Source organism: Podarcis liolepis (genome assembly GCF_965112155.1).
Source record: "Podarcis liolepis genome assembly, chromosome: 15".
Lineage (NCBI taxonomy): Eukaryota > Metazoa > Chordata > Lepidosauria > Squamata > Lacertidae > Podarcis > Podarcis liolepis.
This window is the reverse complement of record NC_139566.1, coordinates 11616309-11639581: the sequence shown is the minus strand read 5'-3', so window position 1 is coordinate 11639581 and position 23273 is coordinate 11616309. Positions and strand designations below refer to the sequence as shown.

Sequence of the window (23273 nt, the reverse complement as noted above, 5' to 3'; positions counted from 1 at the left end):
TAGAACAGGAAGAGAGGTTTATTGAACCAGTGTTATTTTAAATATTTGCGTATTCATGTCAACAAGCTGAGGCCAAGAATAAATGCTGGCAACTGTTTTCTTTGTTATCTGTCAGATTATTCATCATTCTCATAGTCAGCTGGGTTCTTCCTTTTAAGACGTTCAAATTCTTCGGTTCCCCAGGAATAGATGACATAGGCCGCGACAAAGGCTTAGGAGGTTAAAAAAGAAACACAGTTAGCTTTACAACTACAATAAAAGCAACCAAGACTTCTGTTTATCCAGTTCCACCGTTCTCAGTGGCCCCAAAGGTCTTCTTGCTCCCTTGCACATGACTCTGCCCTGTCTCCCTTGCTGTCCCTTATACCTGGAATTGCGTCCCAAATCACCTGAGTGGTATCTTTCTCTCTTACAACCTTCATAACCCTTATCAAAACCACTTATTTATCACCCTATTGGCACAGCCCTTAAGTTCCCATAGTCTACTGTAACAAAGGCTAAATACATGTTACTAAAATAATAACATGTTCTTCTGCTATGAAGTACCATTCCAGCAAATAGTTGGGAATGCAGTACCATCTTTTATAAAAGGGATGGAGAACCTGTGGCTCTCCAGATGTTGGACACCAACTCTCATACACCCTGGACAGCATGGCCAGTGGTCAGGAATTATGGGAATTGTAGTCCAGCAAGATCTGGAGTACAAGAGGCTCCCCCACTCCTGCTTAATAACATGTACAAGTAGGAGTTTTATAATCATGACAGCCCAGGATATGGCAAGTGCTCTGACATTCCTCATTTCCTTAAAGATGCACTGTTAGCTCTACATATATTTGTGTGGCCTAGCCCCATCTGTCTTTTTATTTCTATCCCCCTCTTTGGCTAAAGAGAAAGCCATTTCCAATAATTGTTTTTAAGAAAGAAGAATAGTGTTGTTTTTTAAGATGCCAGTTTGTTTGTTGCCATTTTCTTCTGCATTGATGAGTTTTCCAAGAAAAGTACTGCAATGGAAGCAAATAAACTTATGTATTAACACATGAGTAGCCAATGTGGTGTTCTCCAAATGTAGTTGAATTACAGCTCTTCACCCCTTACCACTAAACCCTTAAAAGTTACTAACCTGCAAAAGATAGATAGATAGATAGATAGATAGATAGATAGATAGATAGATAGATAGATATAGGTGTGTGTGTGTGTGTGTGTGTGCTGGGGGTTCGCAGAGAGTTTTTTCACTCTTGCAAGAGCATGGTACATTTCTTTTTTAAAAAGTGTTTTATTGATTTTCAGTTACAAATGAGTTAGATATAAAAAAAGAGAAAAGAAAAAAGAATAACAATAACAAGTTGGAGGAGCCTAGTAATGTTTTATGCTGCAAAGAGGAGGTTTCTCTTTTATGGCAGCCCACTTGGTTTCAATTCTGGGCACAGAGAAGGAATAGAATCTGGCCCCACTCTGCAAGCCCACTCACTCGCCTGCACAGAATTACTTGTTGCCTATGGCTACCAGGCTGATACATAAACACAGGGGTGTGGAATCTTTTTTAGCTGAATTCCCTTCTGGGGGCCACACAGCAGTGGTGGGTGGAATCAGAGGCAAAAGTGGGTGGAGAAATGAATGTAAATGTTTGCCTCTGTATACTAGATTAGTTTCTAAACGCGCGCACACACACCCTCTCTGTCCTCCATCCTGACATGCAAGAAGTGTTGTCAGAATTCAAGGATATAATCCAAGCCAGGGAGAGCCAGTCAAGGAGGGTGCAAAGCAGAGCCAGGAGGCGAGCGGTCTGGAGAGTCCCAAAAGCCAGAGAGTGCCTGAAAGGCTGCATTTGCCTCTCAGCTCCAAGCTTTCCCACCCCTGCATAAACTACCAAGGCTGGATCCATCTTTTCACTGAATTGTTTGCTATAACCTGTAATCCAAAATACTGTACTTTTAAATAAGTCCACCATCATCGCCTCCTTCCACTGGTCCCTGTCAAACTGGCCTTCCCATAAAATTGGCTGCTGACGAGTAACATTTTGGTATCAATATTTTTAGGGGAATGATGAAGACTTTATTATTTTTTCTTTGTAGCTTTCAGTGGCTTGTGTAAATTGGGCTGCAGTGATGATGTTCTAAGCTGCCGACAGAATGCTGAGCTTGTGCCGTACTAGTTCATTTTTTTGTGCTGATTCTTTAAGATCACCACAAAATGTGATTTTATCCAACTCACTTATAGCAGCCAAGTTCATTGATTTCCGTGGGTCTACTACTCCAAGTATGTGTTAGTTGGATGCAACCCAGTGTTTTAAAAATATAATGAAGTGTGGTTGTATCATATTTAATTCTTTTAAATGGTATTCAGACTGGTTGTCTCTGCTGTTGCATTCCACTTTGTAAATATATATATATATATATATATATATACACAGAGAAAGAGAGAGTAGTTTTTCTCTCTGTAGCATTTTTAGTGGTTGGTCATGATGCTGCGATGACAGTCCGAGACACTAGACAATTTAAAAGATACACAGATGGAGCAGGGGCTTGGAAGCTGGTCCTTACAGGGACCCACCTCAGAGCCTGAATAGGTCATCTCAGGGTTGAGGAGAGTACAGCGGGAGAAGGTAACACTATGCAAAAGGCTGCTAGCACTAATATAAAACCTGAAGACCTCAGGGCTTCATAAACTGCTGTCAATGGCTGCAACAGCATATGAATTCGTTGAACTATTGAAATGCACTACTTAAATGCTAACTATCATTGTCACTAAGGCTAAAGATGACTAATTGCTAACGAGATTTTGTAATTACACTAAGGAGATTATAATTCCAGAACACGTGGGAGAGTAGACTGTTATTGCCACTGTGTACTGACTAAAGGAGATTGTCACCTTGCTCTGCTCTCTTGCTCCATCTAGTGCTTCCAATGTAGAGCAAAGAGAACTGTCTTTTATAAATTGGCACAGGCTGCCCAATAGCTACCAGGCTAAGTTCAAGGTGTTGGCACAAAACCCTGTATGGCTCGGAACCAGGATACATAAAAGAGTGGTTCATCCCCTATATACCCAGCCAGTCACTGTGTTCTACAGGAGAGGGCCTTCTGAAGATAACCATCTCATCAGCAGGTCTGTCCTGAGCAATGCCAGAACTGGGAACTTCCCCCACCTACATGTAAGACAAGCATCATCTCTATTGTTTTTTCAGTGCCTGCTGAAAACTTCTCTATTTCAAGAAGCCTTATAAGTGGAATTTTTTTACCCCAGTTGCTATCTGCATTGGATCTGAAATTCTGGGTTCTTTAAATTCTGGGTTTTTAATTTTATTAATTACCTGCTCTTCAACCCAAGATCCCAGGATGTGTTACAACAATTTAAACAATTTATAATCCAGCTGGATACTATCCTGGATTGAACATTTGACTAATTTGAAGAACTCTAATATATATAACTGACAGATGGATAGTTGGAAGTCCTTTTAACCTATTTCTTTACTTCCTTTATTAGTATACAGTATTATTCCTTTAATATTCTTATCTCTTTGTTATCCTTTCTTTTCTTTTCTACTTTCTTTTTGGGGTTAGCATGCAGATGAAAAGTGATGGATAGTGGATAAAAAACCCTGTTTGGGAGGCAGGGAAGGGAAGATCTCTCATGATGGGAGGCTAGGGAGAAGAAAATACCACTGTTTTAAAACGGGGCTATGTGAGATCTAAACAGTACTCCATCTGATAATCTGGCTGAAGCATTCTGGAACAACTTAAGTTTCCAAAGTAACTTCAAGTTAATTCATAGGAAGCTATTCATAAATGAAATAAATAATAACAATAATGAAGTTCATCTAATCTGCTCAATGCCCTCTTTGCAATATGATGGCAATGAAGAAACTGCTCCCCCCCATGCCATATGTTGCTCCAGAGATTGCCTTCTTCTGAAGCCAACATCCTGAGTACTTCCTTTGATCTTCACATTGAACATCAATGCACTAATCCTGGAGAAAGAACCAGCCCTCAAGGGTAACACAGCGCACACAAGCAAGAAGCAGAAGGAGCAGCCTAAATAATTTTTAACTTACGAGGCACCACCCGGAAGACCTGTGTACTGAACCGCCTCCAGACATTAAGAATTCCTTTGGAGAAGAAGTGTGGGAAAGCTCTTTGTTCAAATGGAGACAAGCTGTAGGTGATCACATGCCTTACTCTCTCCAAGTTTCCAAAGTGAATACCCATCTTGACAGGCTCTTCTGCAAAAGGAAACAGGAATGACAGAAAAGTATAGGATTAGCAAAACACTGCTGAAGTGGAGTGCATTCTCCCAACATTTTAACTTTGCATAGGGGGTTTTTAAAGGGAGTTTTCCAGTGACTCACTTAAAAATAGAGGGTGAAGCAAGACCATGTATCAACCTTTGACTACATCTGCATGACAAAAAGAGGTTAGCATCTCAGAACCACATGGACCAGGAATGGGGAATCTCTTGCCCTCCAAATGTGGTTGTGCTACAACTCCCACCAGTGCCACCCAGCAAGGCTAAGGGTCAAGGACAATGGGAGTTGCCGTTTTTATTATTCCTGCAATTTATTACCTATTCTTCACCCTAAGGTCCCAGGGCAGGTTACAACTCTTAAAACACCACTCGTAACATTAAAAACACAACATTATATAACATTAAAAACAACTTTAAAATTCCAGAAATAGGGTAAGCCCTAAAAAAAATATACACATCAGGTGTCAAAAGCCAGGGTAAAGAGGTGCATTTTTCCAGCCTTCTCCAGAAGCTATATAATGAAGGCCCAGGATGCACCTTGGTGGGAGAAGCTGCCCTGCTTGTCCAGTAACATCTGTGTAGAACAGCCTTTCCCAATCTTGGGCCACAAGGTGATGTTGGACTACAACTCCCAGTAGCTCCAATGGTCAGGGATGATAGGAACTGTATTCCAACAACGTGTGGGGACCAAAAATTGGGTAAGGTTGAGGAAACAAGACTGAGCTAGACAGACTCATGGTTCCAGGAAGCTTCTAGTGCAGGCATCCGGCCCTCCAAATGTTTGGGACTACAATTCCCATCACCCCTAGCTGACAGGTCCAGTGGTCAGGGATGATGGGAATTGTAGTCCCAAATTAACAGCCTATGTCTGTTCTAGTGGGTGCTGTTTACACCGGAGTAAAGAGAGACCGAGGACCCTTAACAGTGGACTCCTGAATCCTGAGAGTATAAAGGCCGGCGTGATAGAACCCTTTCCAACCACATTCCCGCTTCTACGCACCCGCTCAGCTCCTTGCAGGAAAGGTCACCGCTTCTCACTCCAGCATCAGAAAAGGCAACAGGTCCTCCTTTCCCTTTTCCGGTCCCAGAAAGGTCACTTCCGGTTTAAATGGCTCTATAGAATCGCCATCAGGTCAGCCAGCGCGTGACGTATTGCTGAGCATGCTCACTGGCAACCGCTGAAGTCGACTCCCGGCCCTCACACGGCGGACGCGCAGAACGTCGGTTCACGGCAACTTCCTAGTGCTCTTACTACGCACGCGCAGCTCGCTCCGCGGCCGCTGTGAAGTCGGCTGCCCTTCTCTCTCCTTGGCAGGAGAGGGGAAGGATTTCCCCCTTTGCCCTTACCTACAATGGCGGCTCCGAAGCTCTGCAGTAAAGGGGAGCATGCGCGGATTTGACGTCTGTGGGTTGCCGCAGCCCCGCAAGGAAGATGGCGGCGCTCAGGGCTTTGTGGAGATTGCGGGCACCTTCAGGGTCATGGAGACAGGGGATTGCGCTGGGGGCGGCGCCCAGCAGGTAATACCCCCCACCCTTTTCGCACCACCCTGGAAATAGCTTTTCCCTCTTTTCGTTTTAATGGCTGAGGGTCTACCGTTACGGCTACGCGGCTCCCTTCCCACCCCGGTGAATTTCTAGAGAAATGTCAAGGTCCTAGTCCTCATGGAAGCCGTGCTATGACGTGAGACCTCTGCCCTCCAATCGCCTTTGCAGAAGGACGCTTGTGAGGAAAGGCGCCGTCTGCATATGCCCAGAGGCAGCGTCTCTGTACGTCGCACCGTGCGTTTCTGTTCAGAGGCCAAAGACTGAAACAAGTTTGGGGGAGAGAAGAGATGAACCTCAGTTCAAATGACGTTCTGGGTTGCATGTAGGGCAACCCCTTTTGTCGCTGGGGGTGGGAGTGGGGAACCATATGTTGGACCATAGTTCTTAACATAAATACAGCGGTACCTCGGGTTACAGACGCTTCAGGTTACAGATTCCGCTAACCCAGAAATAGTGCTTCAGGTTAAGAACTTTGCTTCAGGATGAGAACAGAAATCGTGCTCCGGCGGCATGGCAACAGCAGGAGGCACCATTAGCTAAAGTAGTGCTTCAGGTTAAGAACAGTTTCAGGTTAAGTACGGACCTCTGGAACGAATTAAGTACTTAACCTGAGGTACCACTGTACACACACACCCGTCCTGCATAGCTGTCAACGTTTCCCTTTTTTAAAGGGAAATTCCCTTATTCCGAATAGGATTCCTCGCAAGAAAAGGGAAAAGTTGACAGCTATGCCGTCCTGACCGAGGCTGATGAGAGTTGGAGTCCAGCAGCATCAGTCCCCAGGCCTGGATTCATTTTCTATATGCTCTTGCATGGTAACGTAAATGTATAAAGGTAAAGGACCCCTGGATGGTTAAGTCTAGCCAAAGGTGACTATGGGGTTGCGGCACTCATCTCAACTTTCAGGCTGAGGGAGCCGATGTTTGTGCCAGCCTGACTAAATCGCTTCTGGTGTTTGTGGCCAGCCTGACTAAACCGCTTCTGGCGCAACGGAACACTGTGATGGAAACCAGAGCGCACGGAAACGCTGTTTACCTTCCCGCCACGACGGTACCAAATGCCGTTTACCTTCCCACTTCTACCCACCCACTCAGCTTCTTGCAGGGATAAAGGGGGGCCAATTCTCTCCCCATTTCCCAACTTCCTCTCTAAGATTAAATTCCAAAACAAAAAGTCCTTTCCCACCAAAGAAAGGTAATATTTTGGCTGTATCAGTACTTTGTCAAGGCCAATTCACTATGCTCAGTAAAGGAAACCAGTACTTTCAGCCTCTTCCCTCCCCGCCTTCCACTTTACTCACAAAGCAGATTTTAACAGTTATATATTCCCGTCTTTACACCCATTCACATCAAAATGATTTTTGATTACCAATGTAAGTAAAACTATAATATTAATGTTATTTTAAAGTCTGATTTAGTCCAATATTAACAATGAATATTATAGTTCTCTTTTTTATCTTGATTTTTAACCAGCTAATACCTTTTAATAAAATAATCCCACAATTATAATTCCATTAGGTTAGATGTCTTCAACACTCTGAAAGATCAAAAATTTCTTTCCCAAAAGTAGCGTAGATTCAGTCAGTCCAATCTTTCTTCCAGAGAGGAAATTTGTAGTATTCTTCCATTAAATAACATTGCAATCCTTCTCCGCTTAGTCCTCCATTTTAAGTCAAGTTCAATCACAGCATAGGAGAGATTCAAGCTCAAATTGAGTTCAAGTCAAGTTCGATGTTTTAAAAAATCTTGAGATTAGTATAAACGAAAGCTATGTGTAATCTTTTAATCCTTATTGTTCATTAGTTACCTTATCTCCCAAGGTAAACTTCATCAACACTTCGCTTGTATGTATTTCGTGCTCATAGCACCAGGAACGGGAGCAAACTTCCTTTTAACACTCCCGTTCCCCCTCTACCCCGCCAAATCAATCCGATTAAACAGTCCTCACCTTTGCAGTCAGCTTCAATATACTGGAATGGTAACCGCTTGTGGCTGGATCAGAGGCTTTGCTTCACGGAGCTGCAATGGTTCCTAGTTCACCAGCGCTTTCACTTGGCTTCACCCCCACTCTCTGCACCTCTTGGGATGGAGAACAGAGACCTGCAATGCCGAAGCGCCGTCTGTGAACAGCAAGACCCCGAGACACCCCAATGCTCCTCTTGGGTTTTTGGGGGGAAGCACATCACCCTTTTGCTCTTCCCCAAAGGCTCCGTAAGGCCGAATCTGACAGAGCTGTCAGATCCGCCGTCAATCTGCCATGTCGCGGGAACCCGGAAGTGATGGTTTTTCATTCTTTTGCATAGTGCAGGCTTCCTCAACCTTGGCCCTTCAGATGTTTTGAGACTACAATTCCCATCATCCCTGACCACTGGTCCTGCTAGCTAGGGATCATGAGAGTTGTAGGCCAAAAACATCTGGAGGGCCGAGGTTGAGGAAGCCTGGCATAGTATATGTGCACCTTGTGGGTAGGTTCGTTATTTGCTTGTCTTTGTTGGCAGTGCGAGAGGTTGGAATCTATGTTTTAAATTTTGTGTATAGTGCGCTTTTATTTTCGCCCCTGTAAACTGCTTTGAGATGTGGTGGAAAATGTGGTATAAATTCCTTAAATACAAAAATCAACTTGTGTTGAGCTGCCAGTAAAATAAATAAATAAAAATACAGTGGTACCTCTGGTTACAGACGCTTCAGGTTACAGACTCCGCTAACCCAGAAATAGTACCTCAGGTTGAGAACAGAATGAGAACAGAAATTGTTCTCCAGCAGCGTGGCAGCAGCAGGAGGCCCCATTAGCTAAAGTGGTGCTTCAGGTTAAGAACAGTTTCAGGTTAAGAACAGACCTCCAGAACGAATTAAGTTCTTAACCTGAGGTACCACTGTACAGTGTTGGGCTGGTCTTACAGACAACTGACTCAAAGCCAGGAAAACAAATAGGAGCCAGATCTGGTGGATGTCTCCCAAGGTCAGCATCTATCCTAGTGCCAAGGCTTGCCCTACAACACAAGCTAGTCAGCATCCTATTTTCAGGTTCATACTGAGTGTTGCTTCCTGGGCAGATCTTAACATTTCTTCTTCCCTTCCTTAGAGGAAAGCAGTGGCAGCCTGATGTGGAGTATGTCCAGCAGTATGGAGGCGCCGTCATGTATCCCACGAAAGAGATGGAAAAATGGGTCCCTCCTCCCTGGAACGGTCAGTTTCCTCCATAGAACTGAATAGAGTCTCCCTCTCATGTGGAGTTTCTCAACGGGATGAAATATAGTATTGTTCTGCTGTATTTATTGATGTAGAAGTGTTTCTCATGCTTGGGTCCCCAGCTATTTTTGGACTACAGTTCCCATCATCTCTGACCACTGGTCCTGCTTGCTAGGGATGATGGGAATTGTAGTCCAAAAACAGCTGGGGACCCAAGTTTGAGAAATACTGATAGGCTGCACATAACTAACTTCTACACGGAACAGACCCATTGTAAATAAATGGCAGTGACTAACTTACGTCAATTGATTTCATGGGGTCTGCTCTTGAGTAGGTTGGCTTCCATGCCGGATCAATTACAGAACATCCACACGTAATCAAAATAAAACAATCTCATTAAAAAACAAACACAGTGTGTGAAGAAACTAGCTTTAGAAAGGTAAAATTCTCATTTGTTGCTATGCCCACTTTTGCCTCTGGCCTTGCTCACTACTGGGCAACCCAATCAGATGGGTAGCATAATTTTATTATTATTGTTATTATTATTAGGTGGCGCCTGGAAGGTTCCCCCTTCTTTGCCCTTACCTTTGTACAGTAGGCTACCTTCAGCCACACAAAACCCCGAGGTTTCTACACCCACCCACCCTTCTTTGTCTCCTGGTCAGCAAGGGGCATCATCACAGTTCAATGACACATTCTAGCCAGAAAAAAATGCTTGCAAAAGAGACACAGCAGGGCTGGTAAGCAGTGTGGCTTGGGAGGGTGTGTGGCCATGGGAGAGCCCCGAGGCCCTCAAGCCTGAGTTTCCCCATCCCTGGGTAAAAGTAATATCCTTTGCTCCTCCCACTTTTGCTTCTTGCCCCACCCACAGATGTGCTTCCCCAGTTGCTGGCCTACAAGTAAGTGCAGCCGTTAGGTTGAGGAAGGGCTCCCTTCTCCTGATTTACCAGCAAGATGTCTCACATGTGCTCTTCTGACCCGAACAGACAAGGACCCGCCCTTTGAGAAAAATGTCTCCAATCTGACCATCAACTTTGGGCCTCAGCACCCTGCGGCTCATGGGGTCTTGCGTTTGGTCATGGAGCTGAGCGGCGAGTCTGTGAAAAAATGTGACCCCCACATCGGCTTGCTTCACCGGGGCACCGAGAAGCTGATAGAGTACAAGACCTATCTCCAGGTAATCATGGCAGGAGCTGTTCTTGCACTCTGGTCCCGCTTGCAGGCTTCCCATCACGGACCTCCAGTTGGCCACTGTGAGAACAGGACATTGGGCGAGAGGGACCACTGGCCTGATCCAGTCAAACTCTTAATATGTTCTGAAGATCCTTGAGCAAGTCTCTAGCTGCTTTTAAACTATCCTTTTCTGGCCCAGGCTCTGCCCTACTTTGACCGGCTTGACTACGTCTCTATGATGTGCAACGAGCAAGCCTACTCCTTGGCGGTGGAGAAGCTGCTCAACATCCGTCCGCCCTTGAGGGCTCAGTGGATCCGAGGTGAGTAAGGAAAGCAGGCAGCTTACGAGGGTGTGGTCGCAGCTAGCAGATGAAGCAGTGCAACTGAACTGCAGCCCATGTTTCCTCCTTGGTTTGTGTACCTTTAAACAAGCCAACATCAGGGAAGGGGAACCTGTGTCCCTCCAGATGTTGTTGGACTCCGGCTCCCATCATCCCTGCCTGTTGGTTGTGTTGGCTGGGTGTCAGGGCAGGTCAGCAATAACTCATGTGTCAGTGAAGTTAACTCTTTATTCAAAGAAACAAACACCGCTCAGGCCAGCGAGCACAACAACTCTTCCCAGCAGAACTAGTCCCAATGAGGCAGTTGTGAGGGCAGATGCTCCCCACCTTCCCACCTCTCCTTAAGTGTCCCCCCCCCCAAGTTCTGAGGCTCCTTCATCTTCTGTCTCTTTCCTCCACCCTCTTCATGTCTCGGCAAAGTTCTGTGAGATCGGGATGGGGAGTGGGGAGCTGCCCTTTGCCCTGGCTTCTTCAGCAGCCTGCCTGATCTCTGCCTCTTGGCACCCCTCCTCTGCTTCTGCCTCTGATTCTGGACTGCTCTCTGACATAGACTCTTCCTGCTCCCTAAGCCCTGTCACCTCTTCAGCTTCCAACACCTCCTGCTCCCAGTCCTCCCTTCTTCTCTCTCTGATCAATATCATCATCCCACCACCAGGGATCTCCTGGCTCTGGGTCTTCTTCCCTTGGGGGGGGGGTTCCCCAGCTAGTGCCTCCCACCTCTCCTCTGCATCCAGCCATTGGGGAGGATGTGAGTGGGTCACGGGTACCTCACCCCTTCACTGTGTCCTAGGCCTCAGTCCTAAAGACACTAACTAAGGAGTGAACCCCTTTGAGTTCCATGGGACTGAGTAAACATGCTTAGGATCGTAGCATTTAATATGTGCCCTATCCCCCCTCCCCACCCATTTCCTTACATGCCCCCGGTTCTGCGTTCACAGTAGCTAACCTGAGTCTCTGCCTCCTTTCCAGTTCTCTTTGGCGAAATCACGCGTCTCCTGAACCACATCATGGCCATCACAACCCACGCCCTGGACATTGGGGCCATGACTCCTTTCTTCTGGATGTTTGAGGAGAGGGAAAAGGCAAGTACTCTTGGATCCAGCGCTGTCATCGGAGACGTGAGTGACCTTGGTGGCATGGAGTGCCATCTGCCAGCTTCATCACCGGCTGCCCATTTGTTCCCAGACAAGTTTCAGAGTTCTGGTTTTGAACTTTTAAATACTCAAGCCCTCAATCACTAGGTGATCATTAGGCAAGCCCTCAAATCCTGCCATCTCCAGTAGACGAATAAGACTACTGGCGTACCTTCCCAGATCATTGTTAGGGTGACATATAAGAGGGGACTGCCTGCCTCTGCTCAGGGTTGTGTGTATTCTCTGATTCCACACACATACCCAAATAAGTTGCCAGGTTCATTGTCCTGAGCATATTAACCTTTGTTTTTAAAAAGTAATTGACGAGGTTTCTAGTCCTGATGATTGTGGAAGCCTGCCTTAGAATTCTATGCCCCAAGTCAGAACCCAAAAAGAGTTCTTGGGGTGGCAGCACGAGACATAAATGCCCTACTTCACCTTGCATCTCCTGCCAGTTTCTAAATGATGCAAAAGAAGCAAGCCTGTGCAGATTGCATAAAACCCACAACTCTTTCTGGTCCCTGTGGCACAGCGTACACGGAGAGTTAGAATCCTAGAATCGTAGAGTTGGAAGGGACCACAAGGGTCATCTAGTCCAACCCCCTGCAATGCAAGAATCTTTCACCCAATGTGGGGCTCAAACCCACAACCTTGAGGTTAAGAGTCTCCTGCTCTACTTACTGAGCCATCCACAGGGCTCCTGCTCAGTGGTGTAGGAATGTTATTCTCTCTTATCCCAGCGCTGCCTGCCGTGATGTGCGGCAACATCCTGACACCTCAAGCATGAAGTTCGTAGCTGTGTGAACTTGAGATGTTGGGGATGAAACCAAGAAACCTACAGCCTTTGACAGTCTGGTGCCTTCTAGGTATTTGGGACTGCACCTCCTATCAGCCGCAGCCAGGCCTAGTCAAAAACACTGAGCGTTGCATAACATCATAGAATTGTAGAGGCCTTGGAAGGCACACCAAGGGTCATCTAGTCCAACCCCGCTCTCGTCAGCCCCAGCCAGCCTTAGCCCAAAAGAAGGCACCAGGTGGGGAAGCCACTGGCCCATGGCAGAATGGGAGAGGCGAGTTGGGAGCTGTCCACAGGATTGCACCTGTAAAATGTTCCCCTTCCCTCCCTCTTTGTCTGCCTTCCAGATGTTTGAATTCTACGAGCGGGTGTCTGGAGCCCGGATGCACGCTGCTTACGTCCGACCAGGAGGGGTACACCAGGTGAGAAGGCTGCTTTGTGACCAGACAGGTGGACAGCCAGGTTGGATTGGGCAGGTCTGAAGACTTGTTTTTCACAGAGACGGGAAGACCACTAGTTCTCCAGGACCTCTCTCTCTCTCCATGTATCCACTGTCTGTTCTAGTCTTAGTTGAACACAATCCCAAAATGTCTTTTCAGCATCTTCTCCTCTCTTCTTCTCCATCCCTGTCACTCAGGACATGCCTCTCGGGCTGATGGATGACATCTATGAGTTTGTGAAGAATTTCTCCATCCGGATAGACGAGGTGGAAGAGGTGAGGCGTTGTTGACAAACGGGGGGGGGGGCAGCCCTTACCATGAGGTTTCTCTGTGACCACCCAAGCTACTGTGGCAGGCTCCTGCTGTTTGGGTTTTTTAAAACCCCTCTTGAGGGTGCCAGTCAAACAAATGTTCTTTCTTTCAGCCATCCTATGCTCCTCCCCTAGTTTCCCCTCCAACAGGCAGGCAGTATTTCATGCCTACTGAGCACATTCAGTTTTCATGGGAGTTGTGGGGGGGGGGCAATCCTTGAGATTGTTTGTTTTTCCCCCAAAGATCTTTTGTACTTGTAAAAGATGTATCTTTTCACTCAGATTCTCCCTGAGCCAAAAGATCAGACCCTGTTTTCATCTGTATGAATTCCTGCTTTTGTTTCAAGGGTATTAATGTTGTATTTTTGTTTCAACAGTGCTGTTTTTATGTTGTACACCACCTAGAGGTTTCCTTTTTAATGAAGTGGCTTTAACTGCTTGAAATAAAATAAATACTTCTGCAAACCAGAGTTAAAATTAACCACAGTTTCAGGCTCTAGCACCCGTGCTAAAGAAGGAACAGGAGGAGAAGAGTCCTAAGCTTGTGCTGGTCACAGTAAACCATAGTTTAAGCTATGGTTTATCATGCTTAAACTATGGTTTGTTGTTACATCCACTCTCTCTGTTCTTCTCCATGGTTTCTTCCTCTTAAAACAAGGTTGGGGAGCCTGTGACCCTCTAGATCTTGTTGGGCTCCAGCTGCCTGCAGCCAGGATAGCCCAATGGTTGGGGATGATGGGAAGTATAGTTCAGTCACACCAACCCTATCCTAAGAGAAATATAAAACAGAACCTGTTAATTGTGCCATGAGCACCACTGCCTAGTTGGAAATCAGTGATCTGAAGGGGGAAGAGCTGGTTGGGGTTCCCCACTCCTCCAGTATAGATTCCACGACTCAGTTAGTTGTATCTTTTCTTTCCCTCCATCCCTCCAGATGCTGACAAACAACCGCATCTGGAAAAACCGGACAGTTGATATTGGAGTGGTGACGTCGGAGGAAGCTCTCAATTATGGTTTTAGGTAATGGAGCAGTGAAATCACTTGGTGAAGGTGGTGTCCACCAGAATTAGGGCGTCCCGCATTGTGTGGGTGCTCACTTTAACCTTGGGCACAAATGCTGCGTTTTCCCTCCTGCATCTCTCCTCTTCCTCTTTCCCCGTCAGCGGAGTGATGCTTCGTGGCTCAGGGATCCAGTGGGACCTTCGCAAAACCCAGCCGTACGACGTCTACGACCAGGTGGAGTTCGATGTCCCGATTGGGTCACGAGGCGACTGCTACGACAGGTGTGGTTCCACTTTCTGGAGGGGGGTTTACCTGCACTTGGTGGTCTGCACGCCCCCAAGAGCTTGTCCAGCAACTTCTCAGTAATAGTATGCAATGCCTCAAAAAGCACAATGTCTCTCTCGTCATAAGAGCAGTCAAAATGGTTCATCCAATGTCTTCCTCTGCTGCGATGGGTCGTGGATTCCTTCCAAAGCCTCCCACTTTTGAAATATTATCTCACCTGCCTACAGATTTTGACTTGACTTTCTAGCCAAGTCCATTATGAGCTGTCACTGCCGACCCCTCCTTCCCCCAATTCTTGTGGCAATTGCAGAGAGCTTGGATTGAAAAGAGCCATGCTTGTGTTGGCTTGGTTCGATGCAGGATCCCTGGGAGAAGGAGGCCCTGTCGGTCAAACATTTCAGGACCATGGAGAACTCCAAATGAGCAACTTGGCTCCTTGGAAGGTTGGGAGAAGAATAAGCCTTTTTAAGCTCCTGCTCTCAGGCTCCACCTCTTTGTGATGAGCTCTAGATTCTTAAAGGGCCCATCCTCTCGCCTGAAGGTGGGCAGTCTGTTCCTTAGCTCCCTTCCTGGTGTGCTCTGTTAATGGGACCTTCCTGGGGTTTTTCTCTGTCTGGTTCTTCACTATCTAGCTCCCTGGCTTGTTGTTAATTTTAATATTAGCATTGGGTGGTACCCAGCCAAGTTCTGTATAGTATTTCCAATGTTAGTCTAGTCAAAACGGACCCATTGAAATTAAACAGCATGTATAACTTAGACCCAGTGGGTCTGCTCTGAGTAGAATTTAGTTGGCCAAAACCGATTAGCCCTAAGTTATTCATGTTGATTTATTTAAGCAGGTCTGTTCTAAGTAGGACTAACATTGGGTACAAACCGATAAATTTATATCCCACCTTTCCTTCAAGGAGCTCAAAGTGGCATGTGTGGTTCTCCCCTTTTCCTTTTCAAGGTTTTTCCCCTGCCCCCCCCCCACTTCATTCTCACAAAACAGCCCTGCGAGGTAGCTTAGACTGAGAGACAGGCACCGGCCTAGTGAATTTGATGGCCAGGTGGGGATTTGAACCCTGGTCTCGCAGCTGCTAGTCCAACACTCTAACCACTATGCCACACTAGTTGCTCAAGACTAGTTGGGTCTACACCATTGTGTTTTTTTACTAGAAGGCCCAACATTTTATTGCATTTGTATCCCACCTTGCTGCCAAGGAACTACTGTATTTTTCGCTCTATAAGACGCACCAGACCACAAGACGTGCAGTGAAAGCAGCAATCCCTCTTGCTGTTCTGCCTTCTGTGATAGCTGCGCAGCCTGCATTCGCTCCATAAGATGCACACACATTTCCCATTACTTTTTAGGAGGGAAAAAGTGAGTCTTATAGAGCAAAAAGTACGGTAAATGTTCTATTTGCCCTTCGCCTCCAATTCTGTTTTATCTTCACAACAACCCCATGAGGTAGGATGGGCTGAGAGACCATGACCACTGCTGCCCCCCCCCCCACCAGCGAGCTTCATGACTGAGTTAGGAATTTGAACTATCACCTTTAACCATTACCCCACACTCCCTCACAGGTACCTGTGCCGAGTGGAGGAGATGCGCCAATCACTCCGTATCATCTTGCAGGCCCTCAACAAGATGCCCGAGGGGGAGATCAAAGTGGACGATGCCAAAATCTCCCCTCCAAAGCGGGCAGAGATGAAGGTAACAAAACCACCCCTGAGTTGAGGTGGCACCTCCTAGTGGTGAAACGAGAAAGCTCTCTCCTTTGTCTGGGTTTTACAGTACAGTGGTACCTCAGGTTACATACGCTTCAGGTTACAGACTCCGCTAACCCAGAAATAATACCTTGGGTTAAAAACTTTGCTTCTGGATGAGAACAGAAATCGTGCTCTGGCGGTGCAGCGGCAGCAGGAAGCCCCATTAGCTAAAGTGGTGCTTCAGGTTAAGAACAGTTTCAGGTTAAGAACAGACCTCCGGAACGAATTAAGTACTTAACCCGAGATACCACTGTATCTGAAGAAGTGTGCATGCACACAAAAGCTCATACCAATAACAAACTTAGTTGCCCTCTAAGGTGCTACTGGAAGGAATTTTTTTATTGGGTTTTACAGTGTGTGTGTATCTTTTATTCCCCCTCGCCAGACTTCCATGGAGGCCCTGATCCACCACTTCAAGCTGTACACAGAGGGCTACCAAGTGCCTCCTGGAGCTACGTACACAGCTATAGAGGCACCCAAGGTACCGTCCTGTGCTCTGAGCAGTTGGAGGGAACAGCAGATCGGGAACAAAATGGAGTGCTCCCATTCTGGGCTCCAGCCAGACATGCCCTTTCCCTGGATATTCTGCCACTCTGATCTCCCTCTTTCCCATTGCTTCTTCCTGCACCAAACCAATATCCAGCATTCTGTATCTACTGAGCATGCTCAGTCCACGCTGGGCTGTGGTTCGGTATTCTTGGTGCATTTTTAAAATATTCCCCCCACCATCACCCAAAAAAGATTTGTCCCCTTACTTCTTGAAGCCCCAGGATGCTTGCAAGTATGCTGATTCCTCTTTCTTCATCGTAGGCCCCATTTTTACTCCAGTCTGGTCAGCGCCTGAGTTTGCTGTCAGCAGGGTCGCCAGCCAAATCTTGCCCTCTGGTATACCTCCTTCTTACCATGAGAGCATCTGTGGAGCTTAATTCTCAGCCTGGACTCACAGTTCCCAGGGTTCCCTGGGAAGAGAGAATGATTGTTAAACTACTCTGATAATGGTAGCTCTTTTAGGGGTGTCCTAACAACCCTCAGAAGGGACGCGGGTGGCACTGTGGGTTAAACCACAGAGTCTAGGACTTGCCGATCAGAAGGTCAGCGGTACGAATCCCCACAACGCGGTGAGCTCCCGTTGCTCGGTCCCTGCTCCTGCCAACCTAGCAGTTTAAAAGCACGTCAAAGTGCAAGTAGATAAATAGGTACCGCTCCGGCGGGAAGGTAAACGGCATTTCTGTGCGCTGCTCTGGTTCGCCAGAAGAGGCTTAGTCATGCTGGCCACATGACCTGGAAGCTGTACGCCGGCTCCCTCGGCCAGTAAAGCAAGATGAGCGCCGCAACCCCAGGGTCAGCCATGACTGGACGTAATGGTCAGGGGCCCCTTTACCTTTAACAACCCTCAGCAGTCTCAACAAACTGTAGTTCCCAGGATTCTTTGCGAGGAAACCGTGACTCTTTAAAGCAGTACAATACAGCTTTAAATGCATAGTGTGGACGTGTCCTTTTTTATGTTGCCTGCCTTCTCTCATTGGAGTCCCAGAATCCTTTGCAACTCTCTCATTGGGGAAGTTCTAAAGCCACGCTCTGCTTCGAGCTCTCTCCCCGCCCTCTCATACCCCATGTACCATGGTAACCCGGCTTCCCAATTTGGGTCATCTAAATCTCCTCTCCTCTGCTCCTCTTCATTCTCATCCTGCAGGGGGAGTTTGGTGTGTACCTGGTCTCTGATGGCAGCAGCCGGCCCTACCGCTGCAAGATAAAGGCTCCAGGATTCGCCCACCTGGTAAGAGGGACAAGGGAGGAAAGGGGGAAATGGCCGGTGCCCATTGGGACTGGCGGGGTGGGAGGCAGGCAGCCCAACAGTAGGTGGCGCCAGAGCCAACCAAGGGCAGAACCAACTAGCCCTATGTTCTACAAGGGGAACACTGAGATTGAGAAGGAGGAGGAAGCTGATAGGCAGGGTCACCCTCTGGGCTGGATGTAAGAAAGAAGGCAGGCAGAGGGGCTGGGGGGGGGCTGGCTGAGGGTCGAGTGAGGCTGGGGCAGTGCACCCTTTGTCTGTCCCAAATGAGGCACCTGTAGGAAACCCAACAAAGGAAGCTGCAATGCGCTCTATGTGGGGCTACCTTTGAAGGTGACCCGGAAACTACAACCAATCCAGAATGCGGCAGCTAGACTGGTGACTGGGAGCAGCCGCTGAGACCATATAACACCGGTCTTGAAAGACCAACACTGCCTCCCAGTACGTTTCCGAAAACAATTCAAAGTATTGGTGCTGACCTTAAAGCCCCAAACGGCCTCGGTCCAGTATACCTGAAGGAGCGTCTCCACCTCCATCGTTCTACCCGGACACTGAGGTCCAGCACCGAGGGCCTTCTGGCGGTTCCCTCACTGCGAGAAGCCAAGTTACAGGGAACCAGGCAGAGGGCCTTCTCGGTAGTGGCGCCCTCCCTGTGGAACGCCCTCCCACCAGATGTCAAAGAGAAAAACAACTACCAGACTTTTAGAAGACATCTGAAGGCAGCCCTGTTTAGGGAAGCTTTTAATGTTTAATAGGTTATTGTATTTTAGTGTTCTGTTGGAAGCCGCCCAGAGTGGCTGGGGAAGCCCAGCCAGATGGGCGGGGTATAAATAATAAATTATTATTATATTGTTATTCTATAAGCTTCTTGATATCAGTAAGCTAGGGTGGGGAGGGTCATGGCAAGCCCTGCCTCTCCTTCTTTGCCTTGGGAAAAGCAGATGGCAATACGTCATAGCCCTCAGATTTGGTTAGGTGTCCTTGCTGCATGTTTTAATAGAACGGCACTGGAAATATTTGCTCAGGGGGCTGGCAGGGGGAATTTCCCGGCTCTTCCTTGAACTATTTCTGGTAGTCATTCTTCCTTACAGGCTAGCAGAGTTCAGCATTGCAGAAAGAGGGACTCTATCCTTCTGCTCATCTGTTTGACTGGCATGTGTTTGTTTGTGTGTGTGTTTGGGTATGTGTATGTGTGTAGGGGATGTTTCCTTCCTCTATTGCGTTCCTCTTCTCGTCACCTAGAGTTGGGAAAACTCTGTGTTTCGGTTGTGGTTTCGGGTGCACATGCAGGGAGGGTAATGTGAGTTCTGCATGGTACAAAAAAACTCATTCAAAACTTGTCGTGTTTCCAGAAAAATGCTGACCCCTCTGAATCTTGTCTCCGAGTTAAGCAAATTCCCGTGTTTCTTTTTACATGATTCCTTTTCAGTTGAACTTGCAAGAGAGGCAAATTGATCTCTCCAGATCACTGGGCCTCTCAACCACGGAAAACCTAATTCACAGCACAAACTTACATGTTTCTTCAGAAGTTGGTCCTGTTGAGTTCAGCGGGGCTAAGCCCTGAAAAGTAGGTGCAAGTTTGGAGTCTTAGAACGATCCTGGATTAATAGAATTGTAGAATTGGAAAGGAACCCTGAGGATCATCTAGTCCAACCCCCTACAGTGCAGGAATATGCAGCTGTCCCATATGGGAATCAAACCGGCAACCTTGGCATTTCAACACCATGCTCTAACCAACTGAGCTATCCAGGCTGGCCTCATATGACTTCAGCAGGAATTCTTTGCTTGGTGCATTTGGTTTTTTTTTTTAAAAAAAACAACCCTTGAGTTTCTAGACCTTGTGAAATGCTTTTTAAAATCAAGGCTGAGATTCCTCAGCAAGTTAAATTTGGTTTCCAGTTCTGCTTTTTCCCTCCTGTCACATTTGTGGTGGGAGGCTGTTTAGGAGAACATGTTGAGCCAGGTGTGGTGAACCTTTGGCTCTCCCAGATGTTGCTGGACTACAACCCCCATCATCCCCGACCACTGGCCGTGCTTGCTGGAGCTGGTGGGAATAGTCATTCAGCAACATCTGGAGGGGCAGCGGTTCCCCACATCTGGTGCGAGCCACCTGTGTGCTGTTTTTATAGCCCTGGCTTGAGATCATTCCACTTCCTGACACTTCTAAACCTTAAATTAGGGATGGGGAATGCATGACCCTCCTTGCACACACCCCTCTCCATCCAGACAAGGAAAAGGAATGATCAGAGTTTAGGCAAAAAGACTGAAGAAAAGTACAGGGCCCTTGGTGGGGTGGGTGCAGTGAGAGTCCTGAGGGCCAGACAGAGACTTTGGGGGCCGCATTTGGCCCCTGGGCCTGAGAGTCCTCACCCCTGTACTGCAGGGAGGATGGTCTGACCAGCTCTTTGCTTCTCCTGATCTTTTTCTCTCCTTGCCCCATCCATCTAACATTTAATTCTATTGAAAACAAGAAGAAGAGAAGAAGAGTTTGGATTTGATATCCCGCTTTATCACTACCCGAAGGAGTCTCAAAGTGGCCAACATTCTCCTTTTCCCTTCCTCCCCCACAACAAACACTCTGTGAGGTGAGTGGGGCTGAGAGACTTCAGAGAAGTGTGACTAGTCCAAGGTCACCCAGCTGCTGCATGTGGAGGAGCGGGGAATCGAACCCGGTTCCCCAGATTATGAGACTACCGCTCTCAACCACTACACCACACTGACTCTCAAGCAAACAAACACCAAATCCATAGACATTCTTAAATGTTTGCCTCCCCCTATCCATTTCTGCAGGCTGGGCTGGATAAGATGTCGCAAGGTCACATGCTTGCGGACGTGGTGGCCATCATCGGTAGGTCTGACTTCCATTTTTTTCGTTGGGCTTTTTGGCTGGTGGAGGGGGAGGGGAGGTGGCGGGCAGGCAGGTGGGAAGCAGGTAGCTGTAGCTCTGTGAGGTGCACCTGCCTGGAGATTTCCAGGACTGAACCTGGGACCATTTGCATGCCAAGCAGGTGCTGATAATTCACGTAGGCAGAATGACGCCCCTTTGGCAGAAGAGATAGCAGCTTGCCAGTAGCAAGATGGAGGATTCCAGTAGCGGAATTCCCAGGGGCTCGGTCTGCCGTGCTCACTGTGGCCACTCAGAAGCAAGTCCCATTAAATTCAATGGGACATACGTTCAAGGAGGTGGGGTTAGGACTGCAGCCTCAGTCTCTCAGCTGCTGTACGAGGGTCAGGAAACCTGCAGCACTCTCCAAATGTTTCTGGACTTCAGCTCCCATTATCCCTGACCATTGGCTGCGCTGGCTGGGGTTACTGGGAGCTGGAGTCCAATAACAACTGGAGGGACATAGTTTTCCCCATCCTTAAATGCTTCCTCTCCGGGGCTAATTTACCATATTTTTTGCTCTGTAGGACGCACTTTTCCCCCTCCAAAAATTAAGGGGAAATGTGTGTGCTTCCTATGGAGCGAATGCAGGCTCCTTGGCTTCAGTGATAGCAACGCAAAGCCTCCGAAGTGCAGAGGGAGAGCTCTCTACATGCTCCGGAGGCTTCGCGTTGCTTTAGCTGAAGTCTGGAGAGCGAGAGGGGTCGGTGCGCACCGACCCCTCTCGCTCTCCAGGCTTCAGGGATAGCTGCCTGAAGCCTCCGGAGTGCAGCACGAGTTCCCGCTGCGCTCTGAAGGCTTCAGGTTCCTTTTGCTGAAGCCAGGAGAGCAAGACTCTCCCAGCTTCAGCAGAGAGGGAGAGCTGCGCAGCGCCCCTTCAGCCAAGCAGGAGGAGAAATGGAAGGGGCTCCGTTTCTCCTGCCGCTTCGCTGAAGGGGCGCTGAGCAGAGAGGGGGAGAATTTTTTTTTCTTTTTCTCCCCCTCTAAAACAAGGTGTGTCCTATAGAGCGAAAAATACGGTAAGCCACAGTTGAGCCATCAGATCTGGGTCTACCTCCTCCATGGAGGATCTGATTGTCAGACAATCAGTAAACTTTTTCAGCAGGGGGCCAGTCCACTGTCCCTCATACCTTGTGGGGGGGCAGATTATATTTTGGAAAAAAAGAAAATGAACAAATTCCTATGCCCCACAAATAACCAGAGATGCATTTTAAATAAAAAGACACATTCTACTCATGTAAAAACACGCTGATTCCCGGACCGTCCATGGGCCAGATTTAGAAGGTGATTAGGCCGGATCCAGCCCCCGGGCCTTAGTTCGCCTACCCATGGACAAGACGATGTTTCCCCCTGAACACATTCAGAAAGTGTTTCTCTCATTGTGGAACGAGCAGAGGGGGTTGACTCGTACCAAGTGTCAGAGGAGGTGTGGGGAACCTCTGGACCTCCAGATGTTGCCAATGGCCAGGGGTGATGGGAGCTGTCATTCAGGAACATCTGGAGAGTCCACACTTGGGAGAGTTTCCATAATGGAGTTTGTGGGGTGGGCCAAGTTGCCTGCTAACATTTGATGATGGGCATCCCGTTTTCCTAAAAAGTGAAGCACTGGGTTGCAGCAGCGCAGCCAGCTTCCTAGGCATGCTTCGTCCAGGGGCAAGTCCCACCACATTGTGAAGTGTGGCTAGGACTGCAACCCTTCAATGCCCTCCGCTGCCAAATATCTAACATGAAGGCTGTAGGCACCATCCCTGGCAGCTTTCACACCTCTCCTCCTCCTCCTCCTCTTCCTCAGGCACCCAGGACATCGTCTTTGGCGAAGTGGATAGATAAGCATTGAGTCCCCTGGAGCGAACCACAGCGTCTCCTCGTAGAGGGGGATTCCCTCCTGAATTGGCACCTCCCAGCAAGGACCATTGATGCACCGTCCTTCCTCTCTTTTTTCGGTGTCTCTCTCTCTGTGTACAGTCTTGTGTGGCCCTCCTTGCACTGCAGGCAGGGCTTAGCTATAATTAAACAAAATGCTCTCAGCAAACTCAGGGTGTGTCTCTGTGTGTTTGTGATGAGGAATCTGCCAGCGGGGCCTCACCTCCGCCTCCTTCTGCTTCCTCTTCCTTTGCTTAAGGTTGAAGCTCTGAGTTCTCTTTTTCCCATTCTCTCTCTCTGTCAGTGCTGGGCCTTAAAAAAAAAAAAAGCAAACGCATACACACAGATATCATTTTGCTTTGCAGACGGAACAGGCTGCGTTCAACCCTCGGCAGCTCCAGAGAGAACAAACAAACAGTGGTTGGGAGCCAGCCTGCAGCAGCTGGGCCTAATTTGGCCATGTTTATTTCTTCATTATTTCCATTTCTATGCGAATTACTGTCTGAAAAATTCATATACAGTGGTA

General features: G+C 47.7%; 2 protein-coding genes across 3 annotated transcripts; one reads left to right on the top strand and one right to left on the bottom strand.

Moving 5' to 3' along the window:
- Positions 1–5388, bottom strand: UQCRQ (ubiquinol-cytochrome c reductase complex III subunit VII). 2 transcript variants are annotated; one of them, XM_083477695.1, is made up of 3 exons: positions 5240–5388; positions 4049–4216; positions 1–211 (listed from the first exon to the last, which is right to left on the bottom strand). In XM_083477695.1, the coding sequence occupies exons 2-3, from the start codon at positions 4200–4202 to the stop codon at positions 117–119; spliced, it is 249 nt and encodes an 82-aa protein (XP_083333821.1). In that variant the 5' UTR covers positions 4203–4216; positions 5240–5388; the 3' UTR covers positions 1–116. The 2 variants fall into 2 exon arrangements, with proteins under 2 accessions (XP_083333821.1, XP_083333822.1); XM_083477696.1 differs by having other exon boundaries at positions 4049–4211; positions 5240–5381.
- Positions 5389–5574: 186 nt separating this feature from the next.
- NDUFS2 (NADH:ubiquinone oxidoreductase core subunit S2) lies at positions 5575–22916 on the top strand. Its single transcript, XM_083477620.1, has 14 exons — positions 5575–5757; positions 8866–8969; positions 9959–10149; positions 10345–10465; positions 11456–11568; positions 12763–12837; positions 13053–13130; positions 14101–14186; positions 14330–14449; positions 16020–16149; positions 16591–16686; positions 17899–17982; positions 20791–20848; positions 22677–22916. Exons 1-14 carry the CDS (start codon positions 5672–5674, stop codon positions 22712–22714), a joined length of 1380 nt encoding a protein of 459 aa, XP_083333746.1. The 5' UTR covers positions 5575–5671; the 3' UTR covers positions 22715–22916.
- Positions 22917–23273: the final 357 nt, after the last annotated feature.